Genomic DNA, 26,435 nt, shown 5'->3' on the forward strand with positions numbered 1-26,435 from the left:
GGAGCGTCACAATAGCAATAATCTTTTTTATAAATGTAGGCAGACTATTTATTCAATTTAAACCAAATTGAGTTGTACAATTAATTAATTCAGCCTAAATGCTAAAACAATTGCATGAGACTGATCACATATGTAATGTTCCAACACTTGTTAGAATAAATCTATGTACAAGCTTGATTAATAACAAAAGGTTGAGGTGGAAGTGTAAACTTTTAATATATATATTGGGAGAGAAAATATTAATCTTTATAAAATTTATATATAAAAATAATTTTTAAAAAAAAATTATTATTTTTTTAAATTTTAAGGGCCATTTGATTTTGATTGTGCCTCCTACCAACCAAACTTTACCAAAACAAGCTTTATTATTAACTAGTTTGATTCCATGAAATTCAAATTAATCCTATTAATAAGGACCAAGTACTTCCAAGTTTGGTATTAGTGATATTGTCTCTCACTTTTAACCGATCAATCCAATTCAAAAGCTGATAACTTCCCGGCTAGGAAAACCAGCGAAGGAGGGATGGCTCAAAGCATCCTAGCTTCTCTACCCGCAGAGTGGAAGCCCAGCTTGCCTTTGGTGCCGCTTATTTTGCTTAAGTTTTATTCAACTATAAAAAGAAAAAGAGGGGGCCTAGCCTGTTGGTAAGTAACCCATGGCACCGACAGAGACATCTCTTACCCAACGCTCCCACCCCCGAGTGTGCAAAATATATATACAAAGTGCAAACAAAAAAGAGCAAAGTGAACCAGCTTAAAAATAGGCCGCCAAGGAGAGGCAAGTACTGTGTTCCCAGCTAGGGTTGAAAGTCGAACGGTCCGGACCGGAAAAACCGACCGGACCGGTCATTTTTGGACCGGACCAGACCGGACCAAATGAGTCCGGTCCGGTCCCAGTCCAATTTTTAAGGGACCGAAGGTATTCGGTCCGGTCCCAGTCCGGGAGTTTTTCACCCCGGACCGGACCGAATAGATTAAAAAAAAAAATTATTATTTATATAATAGTTGAATTACTAATAGTCTAATACTAATACAATTATATAGTTATACTAATTATAAATTCATAATAACTAAATCATTGTAAGTCTATAACTATATTATATATATTTAGTATCAATGTATTACTATATTCTTTAATATATAACTATTAACTATAATATATAGTACTAGTATAACCGATCAAAAAAAAATATAGTACTAGTATATATATTAATGTATTAACATATTATAAAAGTTATAGTATAAATTATAATATATCATATATTTATAAATTTATAATAGTATTAGTATAGTTAACTTAATATATAATATGTTAGCATTAAATCACTATAACTACATAGAATATTAGTAATAAGAGTATTACTATTATTTAATATAATATTATATTATCACTATCATTACATATATTTATTAGTTATAGTATTAGTACTAATAGACTAATAGTATTAGTTATTAATATTACATATAGTTACATATATTACTATTATTACTATTATTATTACATGATATAGTTACATATATAATTATCACTATTACTAATATATATAATAGTATAGTATATGTATATATATTAAATATGTCACAATATAATTACATAAGTATTAAACAAAATGTCATTGAAAAAAAAAAAAAAAAACTCATAGGGTGGACCGAACGGACCGGACCAGACCGAATTCACCCCTATTCCCAGCAGACTTGCCTTGACCCTTGTCCTCGCAAGCTAAGCAAACAAGGGGTCTGGGCCCCACTGACTCTTCAGATTGGCCAGCAAGAAACAAAGAGAGGACTATAAAGTAAAACACACAATAGAGTAGTGAAGAAAAATATTTGTTTATTGATGATTAAAGGCTTTACAAAGTGAACGAAGATTGCTGCTTTTTACAAGGAAAAAAAAGGGCAGACACAAACAACTAAAAAAGGAAAAACATATCGGCAGGGTCATCTAGAAGCGTGCGATCCCTCATCTATGCACGCTCCCTCATCTACTCTGAAGCACCTTCACAAACCAAACTAACAAGAGGTAGTGTCCCGTTGAGCACTGTAATTTCAACCCTTCAACACTAGCCAATCCACCTCCACCTACGCCTCCAAAAGCGGCTGATTATCCTATTAAGCATTCTCCGCCAATCCTTATTACCTCGACTTCTTCTCATTTGTCAAGCACGGCCCCACCACCAGACCCAATTGCGATCTTAGTGATTGCTCTGAGCAATAGAGTGAATGGGCGGCTGACATTGCTGGTTCAAACGTCATCCATTTCATCGAGGACGACATGTTGTCTGAAAAGGCTGGGGTACAGTACCATTAGCAGAAAAACCGTCATTCAAGCAAATCATTTTCTGGTAAAAGTGGCAGATAGGGGCCCCTACTATCACAACGTATCGATAACACCCAAGGAACTCATTGTCTACCTGACTAAAAGTGATGGCTGAGCTACCCCCGCCCGAACTAATGAGGAAAGAACGACAATTCAAGGTGACAATCAAGTTTTCTTCTAAAGCCTAGTCTTCACCATTTGCCATTTGCAGGAGTTTTTGAGGTATAAGTGCTGAGTCGGCCTTGACAGGAGCTCTCCCCCTTTGTCTATTCTCTTTCTCCTCCACGTGAGGACCTTCATCCAAGCCTGAATATTCTTAGCGCAGTTAGCCCCTTTAGGAGTCACCAGGGACCTGACTCCTCAGTCATCCTTCACAATGCCCTGAATAGCTTGAGCGGAGTATTCCAGCCTGTTGGCCTCCCCAGCAGGCAACTTTCACCCCTTGTCAAGCACAGTGGAGAAATGCCAACCCCATCCTTTCGCCCTATTGGATTGCGGCTCAAGGTGAGCCAATGTCTGGATAAAACATGAATTGCACATAAGAATGTGAGTAAGGAGAAACTTGTGAGTGATAAGGGCAAGGAGCCCGAACCTAACCTTCTCCTAAGCACGCCGCTGAATGACACGGTAGCACACCAAGACCTTGAGTGCATTTGGGTAGAATAAATCTATGTACAAGCTTGATTAATAACAAAAGGTTGAGGTGGAAGTGTAAACTTTTAAATTTATATACAAGGGGAGTAAATATTAATCTTTATAAAATATATATAACTAATTTTTTTAAATAATATTTTTTATCTTTTTTTTTTTTAATTTTAGGTGGCCATTTGATTCTAGCCGTCTCCTACCAACCAAACTTTACCAAAACAAACTTTATTATTAAGCAATTTGATTCCATGAAATTCAAATTAATCCTATTAACACGGACCACTTACTTCCAAGTTTGGTATTAGTGATGACGTCTCTCACTTTTAACCGATCAATCAAATTCAAAAGTTAACAGATGACATGATTTGATCAGTAAGATAAATTTTAAATTTAAATATTTTATAAATAAAATAATATTTTTTTGTGAAAAAATAATAATATTTTAATAGTTTAAAGAGTGTATATTTCATATCAACTTATAAATAGTATAGCTTTATTTATCTTTTGGAGACTGAATTTCAATTTGAATGGTTGCTAAAAATAGTCTAAATATTGAAACTCTAATTAAAACAAATAATAAAAAAAGGAAAATTCTTTTTGCAAGTAGATTTGGGTACTAAATCGTGCACCAATACTAATATGTAAAGCATCCATTTAATGAAATGGTAAGAATTGAAGATGCAAGTGATTTTTATGAGATAGATGATCTTTTATTTTCTCAATTTTATTTTTAAATTTTTTTAATAAAAGAATTGGTGATACGCGATTTAGTGTACCAAATTGCTGGTACCGAGTAAGGCTATAAAAAACCAGAAAATCTGCACAGCAGGCTTACATTTTTTCACACTATTGAAAAATGTGAATTTACTATTTTACCTTCTGTTATTTTACACTGGTATGTTAGGTATGAGGCTGCTGTGTAGCAGTGCTTATAAAAAAACTTACTTTTGCGCATGTACATTGGCAAGTGTGCAAAATTAGGGAGTTAGAATAAATTAATCTAACTTTAAAATGATAATGCTAAATATAATTATGACTTATGCAAACTCTATATAATCTTTTTTGAAAGATGATAATTTTATTTGAAATATTTGTATCACATTATTTATGTGTTATAATTTAATTTTTAAAATTTTAAATCTTAGTAAATTTTATGTATTATTTGTGGCTCACTCTAATACCTAAAGTAAATGATTAAAATAACACTCTAAACAAAGACACAAATATACAAATTAGATAAATGATTTATATAAATTTTAAATAGACAAATTTTATACAAGTTTTTATAAAAAAGTGAGCCAAACATAAAAAAAAAAAATTAAAAATTATTATTTATTAACAATATCAATTCTTTTATAAAGAGCTTATACGAAATTTATCTATCTGCAACTTCATCTAACGTTAGAGCATTAGTAGTGGCCTAGCCAAAGTCAAATTTTATCTGGCCAAACTATAGCTAAGTTACTTAAAAATCTCTTACACTAGCTCAACAATTTTACTTTAATTTTAGTCATCCTATTTCTAGCCTAATTGTTGGCCAAATAATATTTTGATCATAAAATAATTTTCCTATTTCTATTTTCATCACGCGTCACACTTAGAGAAACAAAATATCGATCACTGTTGTTGTAGTTTCCAAAAAATTTTTCGTTTTTTTTTTAATAAGCTTATGCTATTTGATGTTTATTACCACAACAAATTTCTCTAATTATATTATTTTTTTAAAAAATTTTAATAACTTAATGAACATTTTCTAATCTTTTTAAATCATGAAATTAGATCAAAAAGGTTTTATAGTTGTTATTTTCCTATTCTGTCTTCCATTTTTCAAGTTGATTTTGTATTGAAATTTTCTTAATTGAAATTTTAAAGTTCAGAGAATCATATTTGGTAGAAATAGATTAGATAATTAATATTTTAATAGAATATTGATAAATTTTAAAATTTATTATTTGATATTATTAAAAAATGATTAGTTAAATTTATAAAAAAATAAATTTTTAATTAAATTTGAGCTAAATTTTGATTAAGCCACTAATAATGCTGTTGCCCTGAAAAATTTCAGCGTCATTCCGAAGTAACCCCGTTGAGAATCCCGATTCCCCGTCTCAGCGCGTGACCCACCGTTTCTAATATCAGCGGCTACATACAACGCTGGAATTTTCAAAACCTTCAATGTGGGCGCGTGACAAGTTTACTGTTTCACTCTCTCTCTCCAACCTCTATTAAGGATATTATTATTTTTTTAAATAGAAATAATATTTATAATTATGATTGTATAAATAATATATAATTATTTTAAAAAAATAAATTAATATAAGATTCAGATAAAAATTTTTTAATTATAAATCTTATTTTTTTTAAAATAATTACGATGCTTTTGTAATTTTACGACCGTAGGTAACATTTCTATAAATAACCACACCAATCGCACACTCACCGTATCTGTGTTAAATCTCACTCTCTTCTCTCAGTTTCTACTTTTTCCCCATCTCAGCTCTCAATTCTGCGCCGTCTTCCCCCGATCGCCATGGGTAACTAGATCAAATACCGTTTTCTGTTCGTTCATTTATACGTGATTCGTTTCGTTTGCTGATTTGCTTTTCGTTTCCATCCTTTTATATTGCTTATTTTTTATTTTTTGGTATATTTACAGCCTCGGACAAGAAGATCAAGATCGGAATCAACGGTAAATTTTTCCGATCTCTCAAGTGATTGTGTAATTTTATTTTGTTACCCGTTCTGGTAGATGATTTTCCGATGAGTTCTGTTTGTTTGTTCGTATACTGTTCTGATCTGTAGGGTTCGGAAGGATTGGTCGATTGGTCGCGAGGGTTGTTCTTCAGAGAAACGATGTCGAACTTGTCGCCGTTAACGATCCCTTCATTAACACTGACTACATGGTAAAATTGGAAAAAAAAGAAAAAAACCAGTTTACAGACGTATTATTAGCGAGGAAACTTGGATCTGTGTGAGACGAGAGTCATACTAATAACTGAGTATTTGACAGACATATATGTTCAAGTACGACACCGTTCACGGTCACTGGAAGCACCACGACATCAAGGTGAAGGACTCTAACACCCTTCTCTTCGGCGAGAAGGCCGTCACTGTTTTCGGCGTCAGGTAACGGTTTCCATTTTCCATATTTCATCGCATAATCGGTGCATGTTTCTTTCTAGTGTGTGGTACTGTGAAGCATGGTCATCAGACTCAAAAGACGCTGTATTTTTGTGTGTGGATGGATTTCAGGAACCCAGAAGAGATCCCATGGGGACAGACTGGAGCCGAGTATATCGTTGAGTCTACTGGTGTTTTCACCGATAAGGAGAAGGCCGCTGCCCACTTGAAGGTTAGATCTTTTCGAATAAGTTAAGGTTTATTATGCGTCTTGTGGACGAAACTTTTTTTGATGAAAGGAAAAAAATCATCTCGCTCTCTCTCATTGAATTTTCTTGTATGATTCGATTGTTATACTTATATAGAATGAGAATTAAGAATGGGGTTTATCTGTTGGGTTTTTCATAGTGGGGGCTTTTTGTTTGATAATCAGGGTGGTGCCAAGAAGGTCATCATTTCTGCTCCAAGCAAAGATGCACCCATGTTTGTTGTCGGTGTGAACGAGAAAGAATACAAACCCGAGCTTGATATTATTTCCAACGCTAGTTGCACCACCAACTGCCTTGCTCCCCTTGCCAAGGTTTGTTTTGAAATTGATTTATATGGTTATGACTACTCTTCTTTTTTTTTTTTTTTTTTTCTTTTTTTGCGAATTATTGTGCTTAATTCTGTGGTGGTATGAAATTTGTGTACAGGTTATCAATGACAATTTTGGAATTGTTGAGGGTCTCATGACCACCGTCCACTCTATCACCGGTAAGTTGTTGGTAATATAACAATCCTTCTGTGAAGTAGTTTTGGCTGTATGAATTGATGGCTTTAGTGAATATTGGTCGCTGTGTTTTGTGATTCAGCCACACAGAAGACTGTTGATGGGCCTTCAAGCAAGGACTGGAGGGGTGGAAGAGCTGCATCCTTCAACATTATCCCCAGCAGCACCGGAGCTGCCAAGGTAGTTAACTACTTTTTATTGACATTGTTGTTTGCTGTTGAGCATGGGGCTTGCTTGATTGTATAAATGTTTGTAATTGGTGACTTACGACATGCTAGTTAGAAATCTTTGCCAAATGTGTGGATGCTTAATTTGGCATGTAAAAAGCATATGCGATTGCTTTTCTCTGTCCTTGAATATCTATTGCAATTGGATTCACTTTTAGGAGTTTACGGGGTTATTATCAGATAGGTATTTTATATTGCTGTATTTAGCAGCTTGACTAATTTGCTGTATATTTTGTGGTCAAATAGGCTGTGGGGAAAGTTCTTCCAGCACTTAATGGTAAATTGACTGGAATGGCATTCCGTGTACCCACCGTGAATGTTTCAGTCGTTGACCTCACTGTCAGGCTTGAGAAGAAGGCAACCTATGAGGAGATAAAAAATGCCATCAAGTAAGTGTTGGAATATTCATCTTGTATCCTTAGACTGTGCAGGTGTCATTGTCTATAGTGAATCCTTTCTAATCTTACTTGGCAAGACTAGTAGGATATCGTTTACTACCTTAGCAAATGTATATCTTTTCTAACTTTCTAACTTTTGTACTCGCTGTGGCAATGCTCAGGGAGGCATCTGAGGGCAAGCTTAAGGGGATTTTGGGTTACACTGAAGATGATGTGGTGTCTTCAGACTTTGTTGGTGACAACAGGTAGATTAATGCGAGGGGATCGTCTTCATATGCTACAATTGATCATATTCCTTGTATCTTTTCTTGAATTTAAATCCATTATTATACTCTTAAGCATGTGAAATGGTTATGTTATAAGAAAATAAGTTAAAGTTTTTGTTTTATTTTACTGTTAGTGAAGGTCTGATATACCATGGTTATTCTAAATTCTAATCATGGTTTATATACTTTTTGCAGATCTAGCATATTTGATGCCAAGGCTGGAATTGCATTGAATGACAATTTTGTGAAACTTGTCTCTTGGTATGACAACGAGTGGGGCTACAGGTAATTTATTTGCCCATTGCTTTTTAATGTAGTCCGAACTGTTGTTTTTAAATCTGTGGAACTTGTCTCTTCTTTTAACTTAAACAGTCTTTTGGCTTCCTCTCCTACTACCTAGACTTCCGAAACCAAAATAGGGTCTATAAAACATGTTATTAGATCCCTTCTCACTTGTTGATTGAGGATGAATTGTCAATATATGAATTGTTTTAGTAATCATTATTTCCTGGTATTTTTGTTGCATGCACTTTCAACACCGGCTTTTTAGCATGTTCTTCTTTCTTGGTCTTTTGTTTTGAAGCTATGTGACGGTTCTAATGCCCTTTTTCCTCTCTTGTATTGGCAGCACTCGTGTGGTTGACTTGATTGTCCACATCGCATCTGTACATGCTTGAAGCAAAACTTGAATATTCGAGTGATATTTTGGTTTATGGAGTTGAGGGTTTAGTTACTAGTGTGTCACTCCGTTTGGAGTTTGGAATAAAACCCTCCGAGTCTTATTGCTGTATTCTGTCAAACTTTTGCTCGTGGTAGGTCTCTGTTGGATGTTTTGACTACTAGTGTATCGGAAGCAGTAGACCTGTACAAGCTAATGTAAGGCATTTCATGGTTTTCATATGAATGTGTTTGCACTTTCCTTTGATGCTTGCTCCTACACTTTGCCAACATTCTTTTTGTGATACCAACTCTGTAATTCCCATTAGTAGCCAGCACCAAACATAACTGCTAGATTGGTAATTTCCAAATGATGCGTGAGAATGTTTGAATATGGAATTGAAGCAGAGCTTAGTTTATGGAACCATTAAAGGCTTGAACTGTGTTTCATGCATGTACTTAACTTGAAGAAAAAAGAAGTCGCTAATAATGCACTAGCTTGTGTTCTCGAGAGTATACTTTGCGGTGTGTTTGCAGCAGTCCATGTCTCTTGATTGAGCCAAGAAACATAGGCCTGAAAATATGGTCTATTGCCTCTTTTTTTTTTTTTGGTTTTATCCACCCGCTTTACACATAAGTGTGTTAATGCGTCATTTATAATGAGATAATTAAAATATTAATTACTTTTTAGTATAGCTAACGTGGAAATGACGTTCTCATTGGATTTAGAGAGTTTTATTTCATCGTTACAATTTTTTTTAAGTACTTACACAATATGGTAATCAATTCAATTTTTTTAAATTTTAATTTAATTTTTTTAAATCTTAAAATAATAATAATACTAAAAAATAATATCGGACAATATTCTATATAATTTTTAACTTCCATCTAAACCAATTCATCTCTTCTCTAAATCCATTTTAATTTATAAATAGATTTTTACATCTATTCCTATGTTAATGTGTTGTAATGTCAGAAATTTATTGAGGCCAAAAGAACAATTTGGTTTTGAATTCCCTCAAGAAATATTGCTATCTATATTGTGTTGTTAGAATTGAAGGATGTTAAATTAAAGGTTATTGAGAAGCTATAAATGTTTTTGAGTTGAGAGTGTTGGGAATATAGCTTACAAAGAAGAGAAGTTTTTAGTTTGGAGGAAAGAATATGGATGAATTGAATGTGGTAAGCAATGAGTTGCCGGTTCCACTCAATGAAAATTCCCTAGAAGCTGATCAAACTACCCACAAAAGAACAAAATCCACTACATTTCCCACGAACTGAAGTTTCTTATCGAGTCCGTCACCTTCGTTACATTATCCTTGTATGCTTTCTATCCGACTTTTTCACTTCCATACAAAAACGCACCCCAAAAATCTGCGATCAGGGTGGTCGTTCTTGTTTTGTTATCTTGTGCAGATACTTTGGCCTCCATGTGTACTGTTCACACATTCCTAAAGCTCGTTGTTTTTGTCTTTGTTTTCTTGGCTTCGTTTGGTTGGTAATGGCTATCTTTGCTTCCTCGTTATAACTCCCGATTCTCGTATCCATATTCTCGTTGCAAATATCTAGTGGGTTTTCTTTTTGTTCTCTCAATCAATATCAAACGGGTTTGTTATTCTGTGTTTCAGATAACCATCTTCTTCAAACTCTTTAATCTCTTTCTCTCTAATCTTGCTTTCTTTTTCTTTCTTTTCTAAAAGACTTCTTGTTCAGTTTTGTAAGTGTTCTCTATTCACTTTAGAGGTTCTGTTTGTTATAGTTTGATTCTTTTTCGGGATTCCTCAAGATTTTCGCTTTTCCAAGACTTTCCCATCTTAAAGACTTTGCCTCTCTGATCATTCTTTGGTCAATTCCAGTCTGTTATGCCGCCTTCTTACTTCCCTCTTAGGTGGGAGAGCACCGGAGACAAGTGGTGGTATGCTTCTCCCATTGATTGGGCAGCGGCCAATGGCCTCTATGAACTGGTCAGGGAGCTTCTCCACCTTGACTCCAATCTCCTCATTAAGCTCACATCCCTTCGTCGAATCCGCCGCCTCGAGACAGTCTGGGACGATGAAGCTCAGTTCGAAGATGTTGCCAAATGTCGCTCTCATGTTGCTAGAAAACTTCTCCTCGATTGTGAAACAAAGAGGGGTCATAACTCTCTCATTAGAGCTGGCTATGGCGGTTGGCTTCTGTACTCTGCTGCCTCGGCTGGGGATGTGGATTTTCTGAAGGAATTGCTAGAGAGAAACCCTCTGCTTGTCTTTGGAGAGGGAGAATATGGGGTTACTGAGATATTCTATGCTGCAGCGAAGAGCAAGAATTCTGAGGTTGTCAGACTGTTGCTTGATTTTGCATTTTCACCAAGGTGTTTACTTAACAGTGGAGGTGAATTTGAGGCGCAGTTGGGTAATATTGGCGCAGAATGTTGGGGGGAGATGATGAACCGGGCTGTTCATGCTGCGGCTAGAGGAGGGAATTTGGAGATGTTAAGGCTGCTTCTTGCTGATTGTTCTGATGTTTTAATGTACAGGGATGCTCAGGGATCTACAATCTTGAATACAGCCTCTGGCGGAGGGCAGGTTGAGGTAGGGCTTCCTATCTTTATATACTTGTCAGATGCTTTAGCCATTAATTCATGCATCCCAATGGTTTAGTACTTGTAATACAGCATCTACCCTACTTATTGACAAAAACACACCGGTCGTATGGAAACCTTGCATTGGCTACATAAAAAACTGTCGAGTGTTTTAACTTGAACCCATGAAACCTGTTACTCCTTTTGCTATACTGAAGATCAAAGTTCTAATGCAGGTAGTAAAGGATCTAGTAGCATCCTATGATATTATCACCTCTACAGATAATCAAGGGAATACAGCACTACACGTGGCTGCTTACAGGGGTTACTTACCCGTGGTAGAGGCCCTGATTCTTGCATCTCCATCACTAGCCTCCTTAAAAAACAACTATGGCGATACTTTTCTACACATGGCAGTGGATGGTTTTAGGACCCCGAGTTTCCGAAGACTGGACCGGCATATTGACCTCATGAAGCAGTTGTTATGTGGTAAGATCGTGAACATGGAGGACATCATCAATGTCAGAAACAATGGCGGAAGAACTGTGCTTCACATGGCAGTAACTGAAAACATTCACTCTAATCTGGTTAAGCTACTCATGAACGTCCCATCTATCGGGTTGAACATCCAGGATGCCAATGGGATGACCCCTCTGGATATTCTCAAGCAAAGGCCAAGATCAGCATCTTCTGATATTGTAATAAAGCAGTTGATTTCTGCTGGGGGAATCTCCAACTGTGAGGATCGTAGGGCAAGAAGCGCCCTTGTTTCCCAACTAAAAATGCAGAGTGTTGGGAACAGAACTCCTGGAACTTGTTTCAGAGTCCCTGATGCAGAGATATTATTGTGCGTTGATCAGTCGAGCAATAAGAAGGCAGGTTCTGTAAATTATGGTGCAGGGCGCCTGAAGCTCCTGCTCCAGTGGCCCAGCAGGAAAGAGAAGAATGCTGCAGGGAGCAGAGAGTTTAGAGATGATTATGATTCTCTGGAATCATCGTTCAGTATATCTAGAAACATGGAAGATAGTCTAATCCCACTTCGACAGAAGTACTCACAATCATCATCCTTTCCAAACAATCATACAAGGACATTTTCTCTTGGGGGTGATCATCCAAGCCCATCCTCCAAAAAAAACTACAGACTGAGTTCCTTCGATAAGGGGTTGATGAACCAGTACTTCTGTTTTGGTGCTCAAGGCCTTGCTGTGGAAGATTCAGTTCGCTGTGTGCAGCCGGATAAGTATCACAAGCGTCCAAGCTCTCTAGTAGCTTGATTTGACTGTACTAAAAGAGAACTTCGACAGATATAAAGAGATTATATAAAAGTAAATTTACAAACTAACGTAGTTTCATAAGATCCGTTAGTTCTACTTTACAATAAAAATAACTTTACAATTTGATGTATTACATCAAATCACATCAGTTTATGATTTACTTTTATATAATTCTTTTATGACTTAAGTATTTCTCGTACTAAAATAGTTGAAACTTCTTGCAAAGAGCTAGAGACTGAGTAATGTTGAATAACAAAGACGAAACTTATAAATTAATGGGTTTTGACATACAACAATAAGTTACAAGCATGTGTAAACATTGTTAGTAAACATTGGTGTATAACATTGTTGTACCTACCAGCCTGTCAGAAGTTTGTAACTGATTACAAGAAAAGAAAACAACTGTGATTTTATTGACAATATAGGCAGCATTCTCCTCAAATGACATCTATGTTGGGTCAATGAATGGAAAATACATGAGATTTTGTGGATCTGATAAATAACCTAATGACCACCAACAGATAACAATGGAAGAGAAACTAAAATGAGAGGAAAAGATGTAAAAATGTTTTCTGCTTAATTGAGTTCAAAGGAATTATTCCTTTCACAAATTTATAAATTAATTTGAATTTCTTGAAGCAACAATAAGAAAAAAGAGTCGAGACAAAGATAGAATAATAATACACGCATAATCCTTTTATAATTATATTTTAAAATGTATTTATTTATATAAAATGATGTTATTTTTATAAATTATTTTCTAAAAATATATTTATTTAAAATATACTTATATAATAAATTAGATGTATATCATTTTAGAGAAAAATATTTTAATAATAAAGAGATTCTGTTATTAAAAAAAATCTATAAAAATAAATTTATAAATTGATGTGATTTAATATTAAATATTTAAATTATAAATTTATCTAAAATATAAAACTATATCAATTTATAAATAACATCTCCCCAAGAACTTGTAAGCCATTTTTAAGACGAGTTTTGCTATATATAAACAAAATCTCGTACTAATCTGCGTACCAATACTGATTACTTTATATTTAAAATTTAAATTAGTATTATTTTTAATAAAATTTACTTTTTAACCAATCATATTAATTAATGCACGATTGTACTTGCAAGTAAATTTTTCCTAATTAAGACTTAACAGGCATTTTCATTACAAATTGTACATCTGTCAATACGACTTAAGAGTAGGGTTATAGTGGGAATGTAAAACAAAAATACCCGCCCTATCTTAATGGATTAATGGCGATGGCATCGAGATCAATATTCCCGCCATTTTCCTGCTACTCTTAAAAAGTGGGCAGCTTAAGAAAACCCTAGCGAGGGAGAGAAAGGAAAAGGCCATGGAAGAGGAAATCGTGGAGGAATTCAAGAAGGCTAACTTCTCTCTTGACGAAGAAGAAGAGATTGCCAAGAAATGTAAGTTTTTATTGCCCTTTCTTTCTTGCCCCCCTCCCTCCTCCCCCAATGAAATCCCCTTCCATTTGCTGGATCTTAAAGCAACTTCTCGATCAGGTCTTACATTCTGCATAAACTACAATCTCAAGCCCTCAGAACTTGTTTCAAGCTGGGAGGTTTACTATCTCAACAGGTAACTTTATTATTGTCATTGTTTTTCTTTTGTTAAAAACTGCTTATTAGATTGGCTTTCTCAGTTTGAATACACCCCAATGGTTGAAAAACTGAGGAAAATGGGAATTAAAAAAGAAAATGAAAGAAGATCCATTTTAATTATGCCGGGAAATTATGGAATTTCTAATGTAAGTAAGAACTATTAGACATTTTTAGCTGCTCTATAGTATAATTGGGATGTGAAATTTTCCAGGCTACTGAACGAGGCAATTGTGCAAGATGCAGAGATGGATGGGTTTTTACAGCACTTGCAAAATGCGCAGAAAGAGGCGGTTATTAAGGAGGAAACCGCTTTGCATTTTTACTCTAGTAAAGATGTGGACATGTATCAATCTAACATTTTTTTGTTCTCTTCTTTTAATTACGCATCTATATTTATGATTGCTTATCCGTTTGATGCTTCTTTGTATGTTGGGTCTCAAACGTGGGGCTGCATAATTAAGGTGGGTTTTAGTCATAAGTTAATAATCATTTGATGTATTGCAAAACGGTACTAAGGAACTCATTTTTGTCGGTCACACTGGCTATAATCTGTAAGGGAGGACCGATGGCCCACCTAAGAAGTATCTCTTACTCTCATGTCATGTCTCTATGTGTGTTTCTAGTTGTTACTTGATCGCTAGGATTGAAACATTGTAGTCAGTAGTTGTTTTATGTGATTTTATATATTGGTACTTTGTATTGTAGTGGGAATTATGAAAGGAAAAGGATGGAACTTGATGAGATATAATTAAGTCTCTTCTGTAATTATAATGGCACGACCAGTTTCAACTGTATTATTGATGATTAACGTACTAAATATGTAGATTTGATTGGCAATATCCTTTTCATTCTTACAATGTGAATTATTGGGGAGGTCTGTTGTGCAGGATTTTGAATGATGAAGTTGGAGATACAAAAGAAGATATTCTGGGATCTCCAACAGACAGATCCCAGGGACTTTATCCAGAGCCATTGGATGCAACACCTCAAACAAATGGGAATATCTTTTCTTCAGGAAAATCATCAAAACATTTGACTCCCTTTGGGCAACGAACAAATAAGTTCATGACAAAATTTAGCATGAATAATATGCCATGTACAGATGACAGAGAAAAGGCACGTGATCAGGAGAATAATGAGGATGATATTATCAAAAAGGTTCAGCCTCAAAAGAGGTGCTCTCTGATAGTTCATGAATCAAGGCCTGAACCAGGTTGTCGATTCATGTATGACCGGATTGAAGATAGGGTATGTGGTAGTTATGTACTGTGGGGTTATTCTTATTCTTCACCTCCATATAGGTACTCCCTAATATGCATTTTGGTGATTCAGTTTAATGCACTGGAAAACCGAATTAAGAGGTGTACGACTGCACTTGTTGCCTCAGGGCTCTATGAGGAGCCAGTGGACCCTACAGTGGCTTCCCAGGTAATTTAACTGCTCTCTCTCTCTCTCTCTCTCTCTCTCTCTCACACACACACACACACACACACAGAGGGAGACACGAATTTTGAGAATTGATGAAGAGGTGTTCTTCTATTGCTATTTTCTTACAGCAACTCTAACTGCTGGCTTCTGTCTCCAAATATTACCTGTTTACTTCACATTTTATTAGATTTAGGAGTCCGTATGGAAAAAATCTCTAAATCTAAGCGTCTGAAGGAATATTTTGTTTCAGAAAAGCATATTTACTGTTGGTATGATCTGTTGTGATGGAGAAGGCCATTTAAATGAGAAGTCCACCTTGCTGCAAAGCAGGTGAATATTACTGCTCTTTTCTGTTTAGTATTCCTATATATGAGTCCCTCCTCCCTGCTGCATCAATGACACGTTGAAATTATCAGCCACATTTTTTGACTTGTCATCCAAATCCTTAAATCTCTCGATAATTTGAATATGATCAATCTCATGATCCGTAGGACTTCTTGTTGCAAAGGATCTATCTTTGAATAGCTAGAGATAATGGTCTGGCATAAGAGGTTCTAGGACCTTTTTTTTATACAAGTAAACGAGAGTTTTGTTAATGAAACGAAAATCATAGCCCTTGTACACGGACGTATACAAGAAGAAGCTTTTATATTAAAAAGGTAACCTAACCAAGGTGGGTCCACAATGCTTGTTCCTGAGGCAAAGAGAGCTTAGATACATTGATCAGTGAAAACATCACATGTACAGGATTATCTTTTTTGTATCCACCATAAGAAAACCACTTCAAGGTAACCTGTCAAATGCAAGGCTGAACTAACTTTATTTGTCTGTACATTCCCAAGGGAGCACTACCATGCTGCAACCATGTCTTTAGTTTTTTTCCTCAGATATATGTTTTTTTTTTTTTTTTTTTTTTTCTTATAGTGTTGAGCATTCCGGAGGGCAACGTGTTCGTCTGGAACTGCAAAAATTGAGCCAGTTTTCAGTTTTCCCTGGCCAGGTATGAAATAGAACAAATATATTTTTTTCTCTGTTAAAATGGAACAAACCAAGTGTAGCTCTACACCATTCCAGTATAAAAAAATTAACCAGGAAGGCATTCTTACAGGTTGTTGGTATTGAAGGGCATAATCCTAGTGGACACTGCTTAATTGCATCGAAACTGGTGGATTCTATTCCTGTATCTGTTACTGCTGATGTGAATTTCCGTCCTACAAAGAAACAAGCTTTAGATCAGGAGATTCAATTTACTGATCTCTCCTGTATAAAGGCAGAGCTATCAGTGGTATGTAAGCTTTTATTTTACAATTCATGGATGAACTACAAATAAGTATCTTAAAGGGACATTGTGTCTTATTCTTTGGCTTCTATGTAAATGCTGTCTCTGTTTATCGACATTGTTTCTGTATGTGATATAGTTGATTTTCCATATAATATACCTTTTTTCATTCTTAAATATTCTTATCAGGAATTTTTTGGGGAACAACTAATATGAATGTGAACAATTGAAGGTAGTTGGTAGGCCCAAAAATAACGAATTTAGATTATTTAATAGGAAGGTTAATTAGAGAGATCCATTTTCAACTGAAGAGCATCATTTTTGCTGTCTGAAAAGACAGGAGAATTGGAATCCCAGCCAAAGTGGTTGAACGTTGAAACAAGGCACTTTTATTGTCAAGTTTTAATGATATAAAACTCTAATATTGACTTCATGTTCGGTCTATCATGTTAGACTTACACTCCTGTAAATATCTTATTATGTAACTCATTACTGACCTGATATCAATATATGGAATGACGATGCCTTTTAAAATTTCATGTTTTCTTTTAATCCCTCCTGATAATTTGAACATATCTGTGGTATTTAAATAGATTATTGCTTCGGGCCCTTTTACCACCTCGGACAACTTATTGTTTGAGCCTCTGACGGAACTGCTAACATATGCAACCAGAAAGCCACCTCAGGTGCTTATATTGGTAAGGTTCTATTGTTCTTTAATTCATTTATTCTTTGAACAATTTTTGTATCAAACGAGTCGGTACGTTTCTGTTATTCAATTATTCTTGAACTTTTTTAATTGTTTGGAATTAGCAGGCAAGTTTCTGGGGTTTGACATTATTGAAAAATTTCGCAGCTGGGGCCATTTCTAGATTGTGAACATATTGAGATTAAGAAAGGGACTACTGACAGGAGCTTTGATGAAATATTCCATCTGGAAATCCTCAGAAGGGTATCTTTCTTCCCCCTCCCCCCTCCCTGGGGCTAGGTCTCTAAAGGCGGCTGATTTATAATATAATTGTTTTAGAGAGAAGCAATTTCTGATTCTTTAACCTTTATCCTTTCTTCTCTTTTTCAGTTGCAAGATTATGCAGAATACATGGGTTCTGATGTACGTGTGATTCTCATGCCATCGACACGTGACGCAAACCATGACTTTGTTTTCCCCCAGGTCATGTCGTTGAAAGAAATGAAATAAATATGAGATAATATAAGATTACTAAGAGCCTAATGATGCTAATACTCCACTTTAACTTATTTGTTTGGTTTTGGCTTGCATGCTGATATTCCACTGAGATAGTGTATAATCACTGAGTATTGTATTGGTTTGGTTTTGTGCAGCCTCCTTTTGAGATCCATCCACCTGATCTCAAGCATCAGGTATACCATCTTCAGAAGTTTGTCTTTCAACTTATGATCCTTCTAAATATTTTCCATTACTTTCGGCCATGTTTACCGAATGTTTCCTTTTATACTCAGGTTATCAGTATCCCAAATCCGGGGGCTTTTGAGGCAAATCAGGTAAAACACGGGTGACATTTTGTCCTAAAGTCATGGTTGCCTCTTTCTGAATTTTCAAATACTATCTCACTTATGCCTTAAAAAAAGTATCACTTCTCTTAACTCATTTGTTTTCGGGTCAGAGAAACAGTAATGTGACCAAAGTAAAAAAAGGAATAACTTGAGAACTCCAAAAAGCTTAACTGAAACCAAGAGATCTATCAGAGTACTCTAAAAGTAGGAAATTGTTTAGTAGGCGGGGGTTTAATCCTTGACTATGTGTAGAGAGCCAATTTTTCTGGAGAAAAACTTTCCCGAGTGCAGCCAAAACTCAGTGAGCTACTCTATTGGCTGATCTTGCAGTGCTCATGAAGGAACTCACAGTTGACGAATTCTGTTGAGTTAACACACATTAGCCAAGCAAATTTAAAAGAAGTGTCTGTCTTGCAATTAAGATTTGTCATTCTGGCTGTTGTGAACTTTCAACCTGTCCTTTGGACTGTTTTGTTTCTTATGGGATGTAGACGTAATTTATAGGCCTTATGGAAGTCGGATCCTTTGACCATTAATAAAGCACATATGGAAAAGTTATTATTGCAATTTTAGAGCATGTGATGCAAATCACAACTTGATGTTTCAGGTCAAGATAGGTTGCTGCACTGTGGATATTCTGAAACACCTTAGCGGAGAGGAGATGTCTCGAAATCCATCAGATGGAACATCCAATGATCGCATGAGTAGACTTGCAAACCATATTCTTAGACAGCAGAGGCACGTTTTAGTAATTTGACTTAACAATAGCTTGCTTGCTTAATGCTATAGGTCCTAATGAGCATAGGTATATAACCACATGTTGTTTACTTTTTGCATTTTGAAACAGCTTTTATCCTCTATACCCACCAGCAGAAGGCATTCCATTGGACTTCTCACTTGCTCCAGAAGCTCTTCACATCTCTTCCATTCCAGATATTCTCATCCTACCTTCAGACATGAAGTATTTTGTAAAGGTAAACGAACATGCTAAGTACCTCTGACTAGACTTGTCAAAATGCTTGTATTACACTGATGAATGACTGAGTCTTAACTACTCACAACATAACATATTGAGTCTAATGGAAATGTATGTCAAAACTCACCAAAGGAAGTATGATTGAATCTGACATTTGGCACAGGTGCTGTCTCTTGGGGAAGGAGGTGAAGGAGACGAGCAAGTGAAGTGCATTTGTGTGAATCCCGGAAGGCTATCAAAGGGAGAAGGAGGGGGCACTTTTGCAGAGCTCAACTACTATGGAGGTCCTGACACGACCAATGCTTCCATTATCGGCATATAAATAAATCCAGGAGTGAATTATTCAAGGTACTTTATCCAGGAAAAGAAATATTTAAGACAGGAGATCCAAGATCTGGCCATCATCACTTTCAAGCCTCTCTCTGTCTGATTTGGAGTGGACTTGAGCTAGTGGAGTTGTCTACAGGAGGGCATTGAATTTGTTGGAATCGTGTTGATCAGAAGATTTGCACTTCCTACTCTTAGTGCTAGAGCCAATGAAACCGCCTTGATCAGTCATGTTTCTGTAAAAATTCGATTTTATTGTATCTTGTATCAATGCAATAACTTCGGAGAGAGTTGAACCGAAACTGATGGCAAAAATCAACTAGATTAGCCAATTCCTTATGATTTATCAGCCTATTTTTCACTAAATAGCGACATGAATGCTTGCAGATTATATTCTTTGTTACTCTGCAAACAGGCCCACGCATCAACCCATTTTTATTTTAATGTTATGCAGCTTATTGGGATTCATAAAAAATTAAAAAACACATTAATTATTCAACGAGTTATCAATTTCTAACCGTTCGAAACGCGTGGAGGCAGATTATTTCCTGCACATCGGATTGTTCTCCTATGATATAAATGCAGTACATACTCCCCAAAATCTACAATTTTCTATTTTAAAAATTAACATTTCTTGTGTTTTTGGGCTGGCAGGGAAATATCATTAAATTATAATAAATTCGTAAAAATAAATGCCAATCTGTTGTCACCAGAAGGCATAACTCAAAAGAAAATACAATTATCCCATATATCTGTGATCGATATTTATATATCATTTATCTAGTTTCATTAACAAGCTTAATTGAAATTCTATCAAAATAGCCGGAGGATTATTTTAAAACCTAACCATCTCAAGAAAAAAGCGCAAGTACATAAGCTTCCACATAGATTGTCACGCGAAGATGAACCTTGTGGCCAGTGCCATATGTCCGAACTGTGAAGCTGAAAAGCCCTGCTAGCGCATAATCAGACGGATGGGCAACTAACCTACATCACCATTCCTCCATCAATGGTGAACACCTGAAAGACAGCAATTTTAGCCATATCGAGCACCAAACGGGTGAAAAATAGACAGCAAGAAAACAAAAGGTGTAATGCAAACTTGTCTCATTAAATTGAGCCTTGATTCCCAAAGTTCACCAGGAAATTGGTTAAGAAGATAGCATCAGGTCCTTTCCGAGCCATGTCTCTTAACCAAAATGGCAGGCATAAGTGGGACTAACAGCTCGAGCAAGTATGTGAAACAGTATCAAAATAAACTGCAAAAATTAATCTCTGAACCTGTCCAGTGATGTAACTGGCCGCAGGGTTAAGGGCCAAGAATTCCACCAGTCCTGCAACTTCTTCTGGTTGGCCATACCTTCCTGAATATACAGTAAAAGTCAAAACAATCAGTTTGTAAGTAGACAATTTCTATCATTCTTGACAATCTCCTCAAAGATATTGCTCTTAGGTCCAATGAAATTGAGCTTTCTTACAGTCTCACCTAATGGGATGGTCTCCAAGATTTTCTTCTCAATATCTTCCCCTAGCTTGGCTGTCATGTCGGATGCAATAAACCCTGGGGCAACAGCATTAACCTGAAAGGAAATTTTTTAGTCATAACTGTTTTCTATCAACTCGGAATAGCTGAATCTTTTGATGTGTGATATATAACTAACACAAAAGAAACAAATTTCTAAGGACTCACATTGATGTTTCTGCTTGCATATTCCTTTGCAACAGTCTTTGTCAGGCCAATTACCCCTGCTTTTGCGGCACTGTAGTTGGCTTGACCAGCATTCCCAACCAGGCCAACAACTGATGCAATATTGATTATCCTTCCCTGCAAAAGACCACTTGACTGGGATGAGGAGGTAGCAACAAAAACATTGCAAGTTCTACAGAAGCCCACATCCATATAAAGTGTTGATTTGGAAATCTTATTAAATTTTATTTGTTGTAAGAGGCATTGTTAACTTTCAGACGGTTGAGAACCTCAGAAACTAACATTTACATTTCCTGTATCATCGGGAAATATGGCAATAATGCACAGGAAGTTTTCAATAATTCAAAAGTAAGTTTCTTTTCAATTTTAGTTCTTTGGTAATACACTCCACATTTAGATGGTAGAGATTATGGTAGTCAGTAGATCATAACAGTGTAATTGTTTTACAGAAAATTCCATTATGTCAATATTCAACATGCCATAATAATCAGAAAAAAGATGTTCCAGTTATGAAAGAGGAATGGATTACAAGAAAAGTTAACTTTGTAGTGACAGATTTGTCCAGCCCAAATGGCAGGGAAGCAAAAGTACAGGACCCGAGAGAGAGCAATGCCATGTTACCTTTTTCTTCTTCATCATAATTTTTGCTGCTGCCTACAAACAGTAAATTATCTCAGCCTCGAATATATAATTCAGCCAATGCACTTCAGTGTGTTTTGGGGGGGGAGGATATTTAACATACCTGTGTACAGAGATATACACCCGTAAGATTTAAATCAATAACCTCTTGCCACTGAGATTTCTTCATTCTCATCAATAAAGTATCCCGAGTAATTCCTGCAAGAATGGTGGATAAGTTTGGGGAGTGCTAATAATAAACAATGAAAGAGGAAGTGGACATCAATTGACCTGCATTGTTTATCAATATATCAACAGTTCCCCATGCATCAACTGCCTGCAGTAATGAAAAATTCATCAAGCATGCCACTAGTAGAAAATAGAATCAAATTAACTTCTTAGCTGAATTCACATTTGCATACAGTTTTAATCATTGATTCGACATCAGCTTCTTTTGAAACATCTCCTCCAAAAGTCAGGGCTTGTCCACCACTTGCCTCAATCTGCATGAAATAGACCAATAAACTATCACACGTGATTTCTGTAACACGATATCAACTTCACATGTGCTCAGACAAGATAGCACATCAAATTGGTGGAGAAATCATCTACCTCTTTAGTGACTTCCTCAGCTTCCTTGGATGACCTAGCATAATTAACCAGGACCTATATATCACGACAAAAGCCACAATCATCACCATCACCAGGGGATCAAAAAGCAAACTGGGAAAGATCCCAGGTCAATAATGCATCTTGTAATTGAAACTATGAATGCAGTCCTGCTCATTTTACATAAAATGAGTTCGATATAATATGCAAATCAAAACAATAAAGAGAAACCACTTGAGCTTCAGTGGTCCATTTTCACGGATCAATAACCATACAATTATCTGGCAGAAAAGAATCAAATCTTCCACAGAGCCAGATCAACCACTCAGATTAAGACCGCGTTATTTACCGAAAACAAATTGGTACAATTCTACTCTTAGGCAAATTACTTTGCGTTCTCTGAATCACAATCAAGTAAGACACTCGGGGGGGTCCCAATATCACTAACCTTGCAACCGGCTTGTCCCAATGACAACGCAATTGCTTTGCCAATACCCCTAGAACCTCCTGTAACAATCACCACAGGGGCTACCACGTCTTTGGCTGTTTTAGCGCTTGCTTGCTCGAGAGTGGTTACCTGGGCCCTCACCCCTGCGTGTACCATTCATTACAGCCGAATTATTAATAATATTAATATTAAATTCCTCATTAGACTTTTTTTGAAAATCCCTGATTAGTCGTAAAAAATTACAACATCTTGAAAATTCAAATGCAACGTATACTTTTCGTGCGCTCAAAAGCTTAAAATATATGCGATTTCAAACATACCGCATATAGGAGAAAAACAACCACGTGAAAAAGAACATTTTCGTTACCCGAAGAAGTAAACGAGCCCTTCGACCTGCACCGGAGGCCAACGCAAGGCCGGGCATGCGCCGATTTGATTCCACCCAGAGTCGGAGACCATTGGCGAAACTGACCAAATTTGCGGTCTCCGGGACATCCGAATCTCGCGGCGGATCTGAAGGCAACGACATCTGATACGGCAATGGAAGAAGCCATGGCAGCTCCGAAGAGTCTCCGAACAGTTAGGATTGAAGAAGAAGAAGAAGAAGAAAAATGGGAAGCGAGAAGTTTAGCCAGAAATGAAAGCCAAAAGTAACTCTACGATTTGGTCTTTATTAGTTTCGAGGCGAAAACCAATTTCCAGCTTTGGAAGCTCCGGAGGTTGTCGGAGTAGGCGAAGTCATGTCACCTTGCGCGTGACTTTTATAGTACCTGAGCCACGTGTCAGTCGTCGGGCCCTGTTGATGCTTTAATTACTATACAGGCCAATGAAATTTGCGCGTTATACTTAAGAATGTAGCGATTAAATAGGGGTAAGAGAGTAATAATGTTGGCATAGACACCTAGGTTCATCCGCCCAACTAAATCCAACCTACTTTCCTTTCGACGACGACGGAGTTACAATAAATTCTTTGACCTATACTTTTAAAGAAAAATGATAGAGTTATAACTATTCTATTATTTATTTACTATTTTTTATTTAATTTTTTATTTTACTTAATGATAAGATAGTAACCTTATCACTACTTTACTTTAAAATATATAATTAAAATCTATTTTTTTTTTATATAATAACTTTTACAATATATCATATATTATTTATCTATTTTTTCTTTATGTTATTTAAATATTATACTTTTTAATCTTTTTTATTCATTTTAAATATTTTCTCTAACTACTAATGATATTCTCATATCTTTTTATATTTGTAATATGTCTTCATATACAATGTCATATAATTATTTTATATTTTAAATTAATCCAAATTTATAAGCTAAACCAAAATATAAATTAATTCAAAAAATAAAAAGAATATAATAAAAATATTCTCAAAATATATTATGAGAATATCTATTTTCGATAATTGTAAAAGAATATTCTTAAAATATTCTTCGATATGTGAGATTAAATTTTATTAAAATATCATCACTCACCAAATAATTGATACACACAAAAAATGCCAAGATACTGTTAATAATCAAAGGTAAACAACTACATTTACTTATTAAATACATGTCTAGTTGTTCATAAGTCTTTTTTCTCAATTACTCCTATCCTTTTACTTTGCTTTCTCTTTGTCAATATTCTCCCCCTCATCTTTAATTGTTTCAACCTGTGAACTCTTTGCAGGAAGCATTTAAGAACATTATGGAAAGAAATTTTTTTACAGATCTTAAACTCCCATACCAGAAAATGATAGACATTGCTGTCCCTGCAGGAACAATAACTAATAACAATTTTTTACAGGTGTTTATCACCTAATGACAATGAGCAACAGGGTAGTCAGTGAGCAGGAAAAGAAGAAACATAGCCCTTAAAATAATGGAAAACTCTTGAGCAACTGTCCCTTTAAAGAAGGGTTCAAACTTGCAACTTTATTGAATTTTCAGCTTAGGAGATAACTAATACTATACATTCACAAGATTCAAAACAGGAAATTTTATATTCATTCCATGACATTTGCCTAGACGAGTAGAAACAGAAAAATGCTATACATTCATCAAGAAATCCGGGAAAGGAGAAGCCTGCATTTTACACCAAAATGCTATACATTATGACATTTCTATGCAGTAGAAATAGAACATATACTCCAACACTTGAGTATATGAAGAATTAAGTAAACTAAGACAAAGAATAAGCATGCAAGTTGACCCCATAGAGCCTCTCCATTTTCTACCAAGAAACTCACCAAGCAAATCATTCATCCAAACAGCATGGGAAATTACTTGCAGGACACCATCATTGCAGAGTGTGAAATGATCAACTCTTTGATTCCATCAATATATTATAATTGATCAGCTATCTATACCATCGAGAAGAAATTAGAATCTCCCAGCATCTATACCATCGAAAAGGATGAACATTCAGCCCAGTACCATCAAAGTCAACTATACATATATATATATTTATATATATATATATATATATATATGAAATGAAGTTGGGAGACAACAAGTAGAATCTCCTAGCTTTTCTTCCATTCTCAGATGGTAAATAATACAACAGACTAAACTGAAATGAAGTCAAATAAAACCCCTATATACTCAGAAATTAAATCAAGCCAAACAAAACACCAAATTTTAGAAAATAAATGAAGCCAAACAAAACACCAAGTTTAAGAAATACACATCCAAAAGAATAAGAATATGCAGAGACCCTTCAATGGATCACACTTTTAGAGCTTTTACAACATGTAAAAGGTCATCATTTGCAGCATACAAATAAGCATCAGTACAAAGTGGAAGAAAGAGAGAAAAATTCATATTTTGGACCTTGTGGACAAGGCTCTAGTGGATGGGGAAAGAACGATGGGTCTCGGACATCACAACAGTCAGGAGTATGCAAAAGAGGGGAGGTACAATGCCACACATTGAAATTGCATTTTGGAACACAAATACAACAGATAGACGTGGGTTTAACTGAATACAATAAGACCCAACAGTTCCTGCGAGATTAAAGAGGTAGAAGTTGTTGTCCCTCCTAGAATCTAACAATAAATATGTTAACATCCCCAAATTTGAAGAAGAAAAAACTTCAAAAAATGCCAACATGCTAGGAAATCCAAGATTTCATCTACTAAAAATTATCACATTACTTATTCAAAGGAGAATATAGAGATTGAGAGAGAAGAGGTTGAAACATACCGAAAACTAACTCGAAATAGGAGTTGTGACGAGGATAGATGGAAGACAAGTAGAAGGCATCTGTGAGGAAGGATGCTCGAACTGGGAATGTAGGGATTTGAAGCAGTTCTCTAGTTATCGATGGAAGACAAGCAAAAGGCATCTGTGAGGAAGGGAAGATGCGCGAAATAAACGGATGTGGCTGAAGTGAAAGAAACTAAATCATGGTGGGGGAGGGGAAAGTACACAAATAAGAGAGAAATGAGTAAAATATTATTTACTTGTGAACATTTAGCGCTAGATGTAGCGGTAACATTGTAGCGAAATGGAAATTACAGATGAAATAAAACACCCGTTGGACGCTACTTTTAGACGATTTTCTTTAAATTATACAGCTTTGAGGGTTTTACTTAACTCGTTGGAAGTGCTCTTAGATTATTTTCATTGAATT

The 26,435-nt window shown here is 35.6% G+C and overlaps 4 protein-coding genes across 4 annotated transcripts; 3 read left to right on the forward strand and 1 right to left on the reverse strand.

Moving 5' to 3' along the window:
• Positions 1 to 5,369: 5,369 nt before the first annotated feature.
• On the forward strand, positions 5,370 to 8,673 carry LOC122313318 (glyceraldehyde-3-phosphate dehydrogenase, cytosolic-like). The gene is made up of 12 exons (XM_043128199.1): positions 5,370 to 5,499; positions 5,622 to 5,654; positions 5,768 to 5,868; positions 5,976 to 6,091; positions 6,218 to 6,317; positions 6,519 to 6,665; positions 6,781 to 6,841; positions 6,940 to 7,037; positions 7,331 to 7,473; positions 7,644 to 7,727; positions 7,944 to 8,033; positions 8,377 to 8,673. Exons 1-12 carry the CDS (start codon positions 5,496 to 5,498, stop codon positions 8,423 to 8,425), a joined length of 1,026 nt encoding a protein of 341 aa, XP_042984133.1. The 5' UTR covers positions 5,370 to 5,495; the 3' UTR covers positions 8,426 to 8,673.
• Positions 8,674 to 9,220: 547 nt separating this feature from the next.
• LOC122313317 (serine/threonine-protein phosphatase 6 regulatory ankyrin repeat subunit B-like) lies at positions 9,221 to 12,387 on the forward strand. The gene is made up of 2 exons (XM_043128198.1): positions 9,221 to 10,975; positions 11,202 to 12,387. Exons 1-2 carry the CDS (start codon positions 10,268 to 10,270, stop codon positions 12,237 to 12,239), a joined length of 1,746 nt encoding a protein of 581 aa, XP_042984132.1. The 5' UTR covers positions 9,221 to 10,267; the 3' UTR covers positions 12,240 to 12,387.
• A 1,132-nt stretch (positions 12,388 to 13,519) lies between these two features.
• LOC122313331 (DNA polymerase alpha subunit B) lies at positions 13,520 to 19,786 on the forward strand. Its single transcript, XM_043128224.1, has 16 exons — positions 13,520 to 13,682; positions 13,779 to 13,854; positions 14,089 to 14,220; positions 14,765 to 15,125; positions 15,210 to 15,305; positions 15,556 to 15,635; positions 16,230 to 16,305; positions 16,414 to 16,590; positions 17,178 to 17,282; positions 17,441 to 17,536; positions 17,663 to 17,755; positions 17,926 to 17,964; positions 18,064 to 18,105; positions 18,725 to 18,855; positions 18,965 to 19,091; positions 19,257 to 19,786. Exons 1-16 carry the CDS (start codon positions 13,607 to 13,609, stop codon positions 19,413 to 19,415), a joined length of 1,866 nt encoding a protein of 621 aa, XP_042984158.1. The 5' UTR covers positions 13,520 to 13,606; the 3' UTR covers positions 19,416 to 19,786.
• Positions 19,787 to 20,159: 373 nt separating this feature from the next.
• Positions 20,160 to 26,188, reverse strand: LOC122313332 (3-oxoacyl-[acyl-carrier-protein] reductase 4-like). The gene is made up of 13 exons (XM_043128225.1): positions 26,006 to 26,188; positions 25,051 to 25,200; positions 23,171 to 23,599; positions 22,804 to 22,946; positions 22,359 to 22,412; positions 22,169 to 22,249; positions 22,038 to 22,083; positions 21,871 to 21,965; positions 21,750 to 21,782; positions 21,111 to 21,245; positions 20,907 to 21,000; positions 20,702 to 20,784; positions 20,160 to 20,440 (listed from the first exon to the last, which is right to left on the reverse strand). The coding sequence occupies exons 3-13, from the start codon at positions 23,355 to 23,357 to the stop codon at positions 20,408 to 20,410; spliced, it is 984 nt and encodes a 327-aa protein (XP_042984159.1). The 5' UTR covers positions 23,358 to 23,599; positions 25,051 to 25,200; positions 26,006 to 26,188; the 3' UTR covers positions 20,160 to 20,407.
• Positions 26,189 to 26,435: the final 247 nt, after the last annotated feature.

Source organism: Carya illinoinensis, chromosome 6 (genome assembly GCF_018687715.1).
Source record: "Carya illinoinensis cultivar Pawnee chromosome 6, C.illinoinensisPawnee_v1, whole genome shotgun sequence".
Classification (NCBI taxonomy): Eukaryota; Viridiplantae; Streptophyta; class Magnoliopsida; order Fagales; family Juglandaceae; genus Carya; species Carya illinoinensis.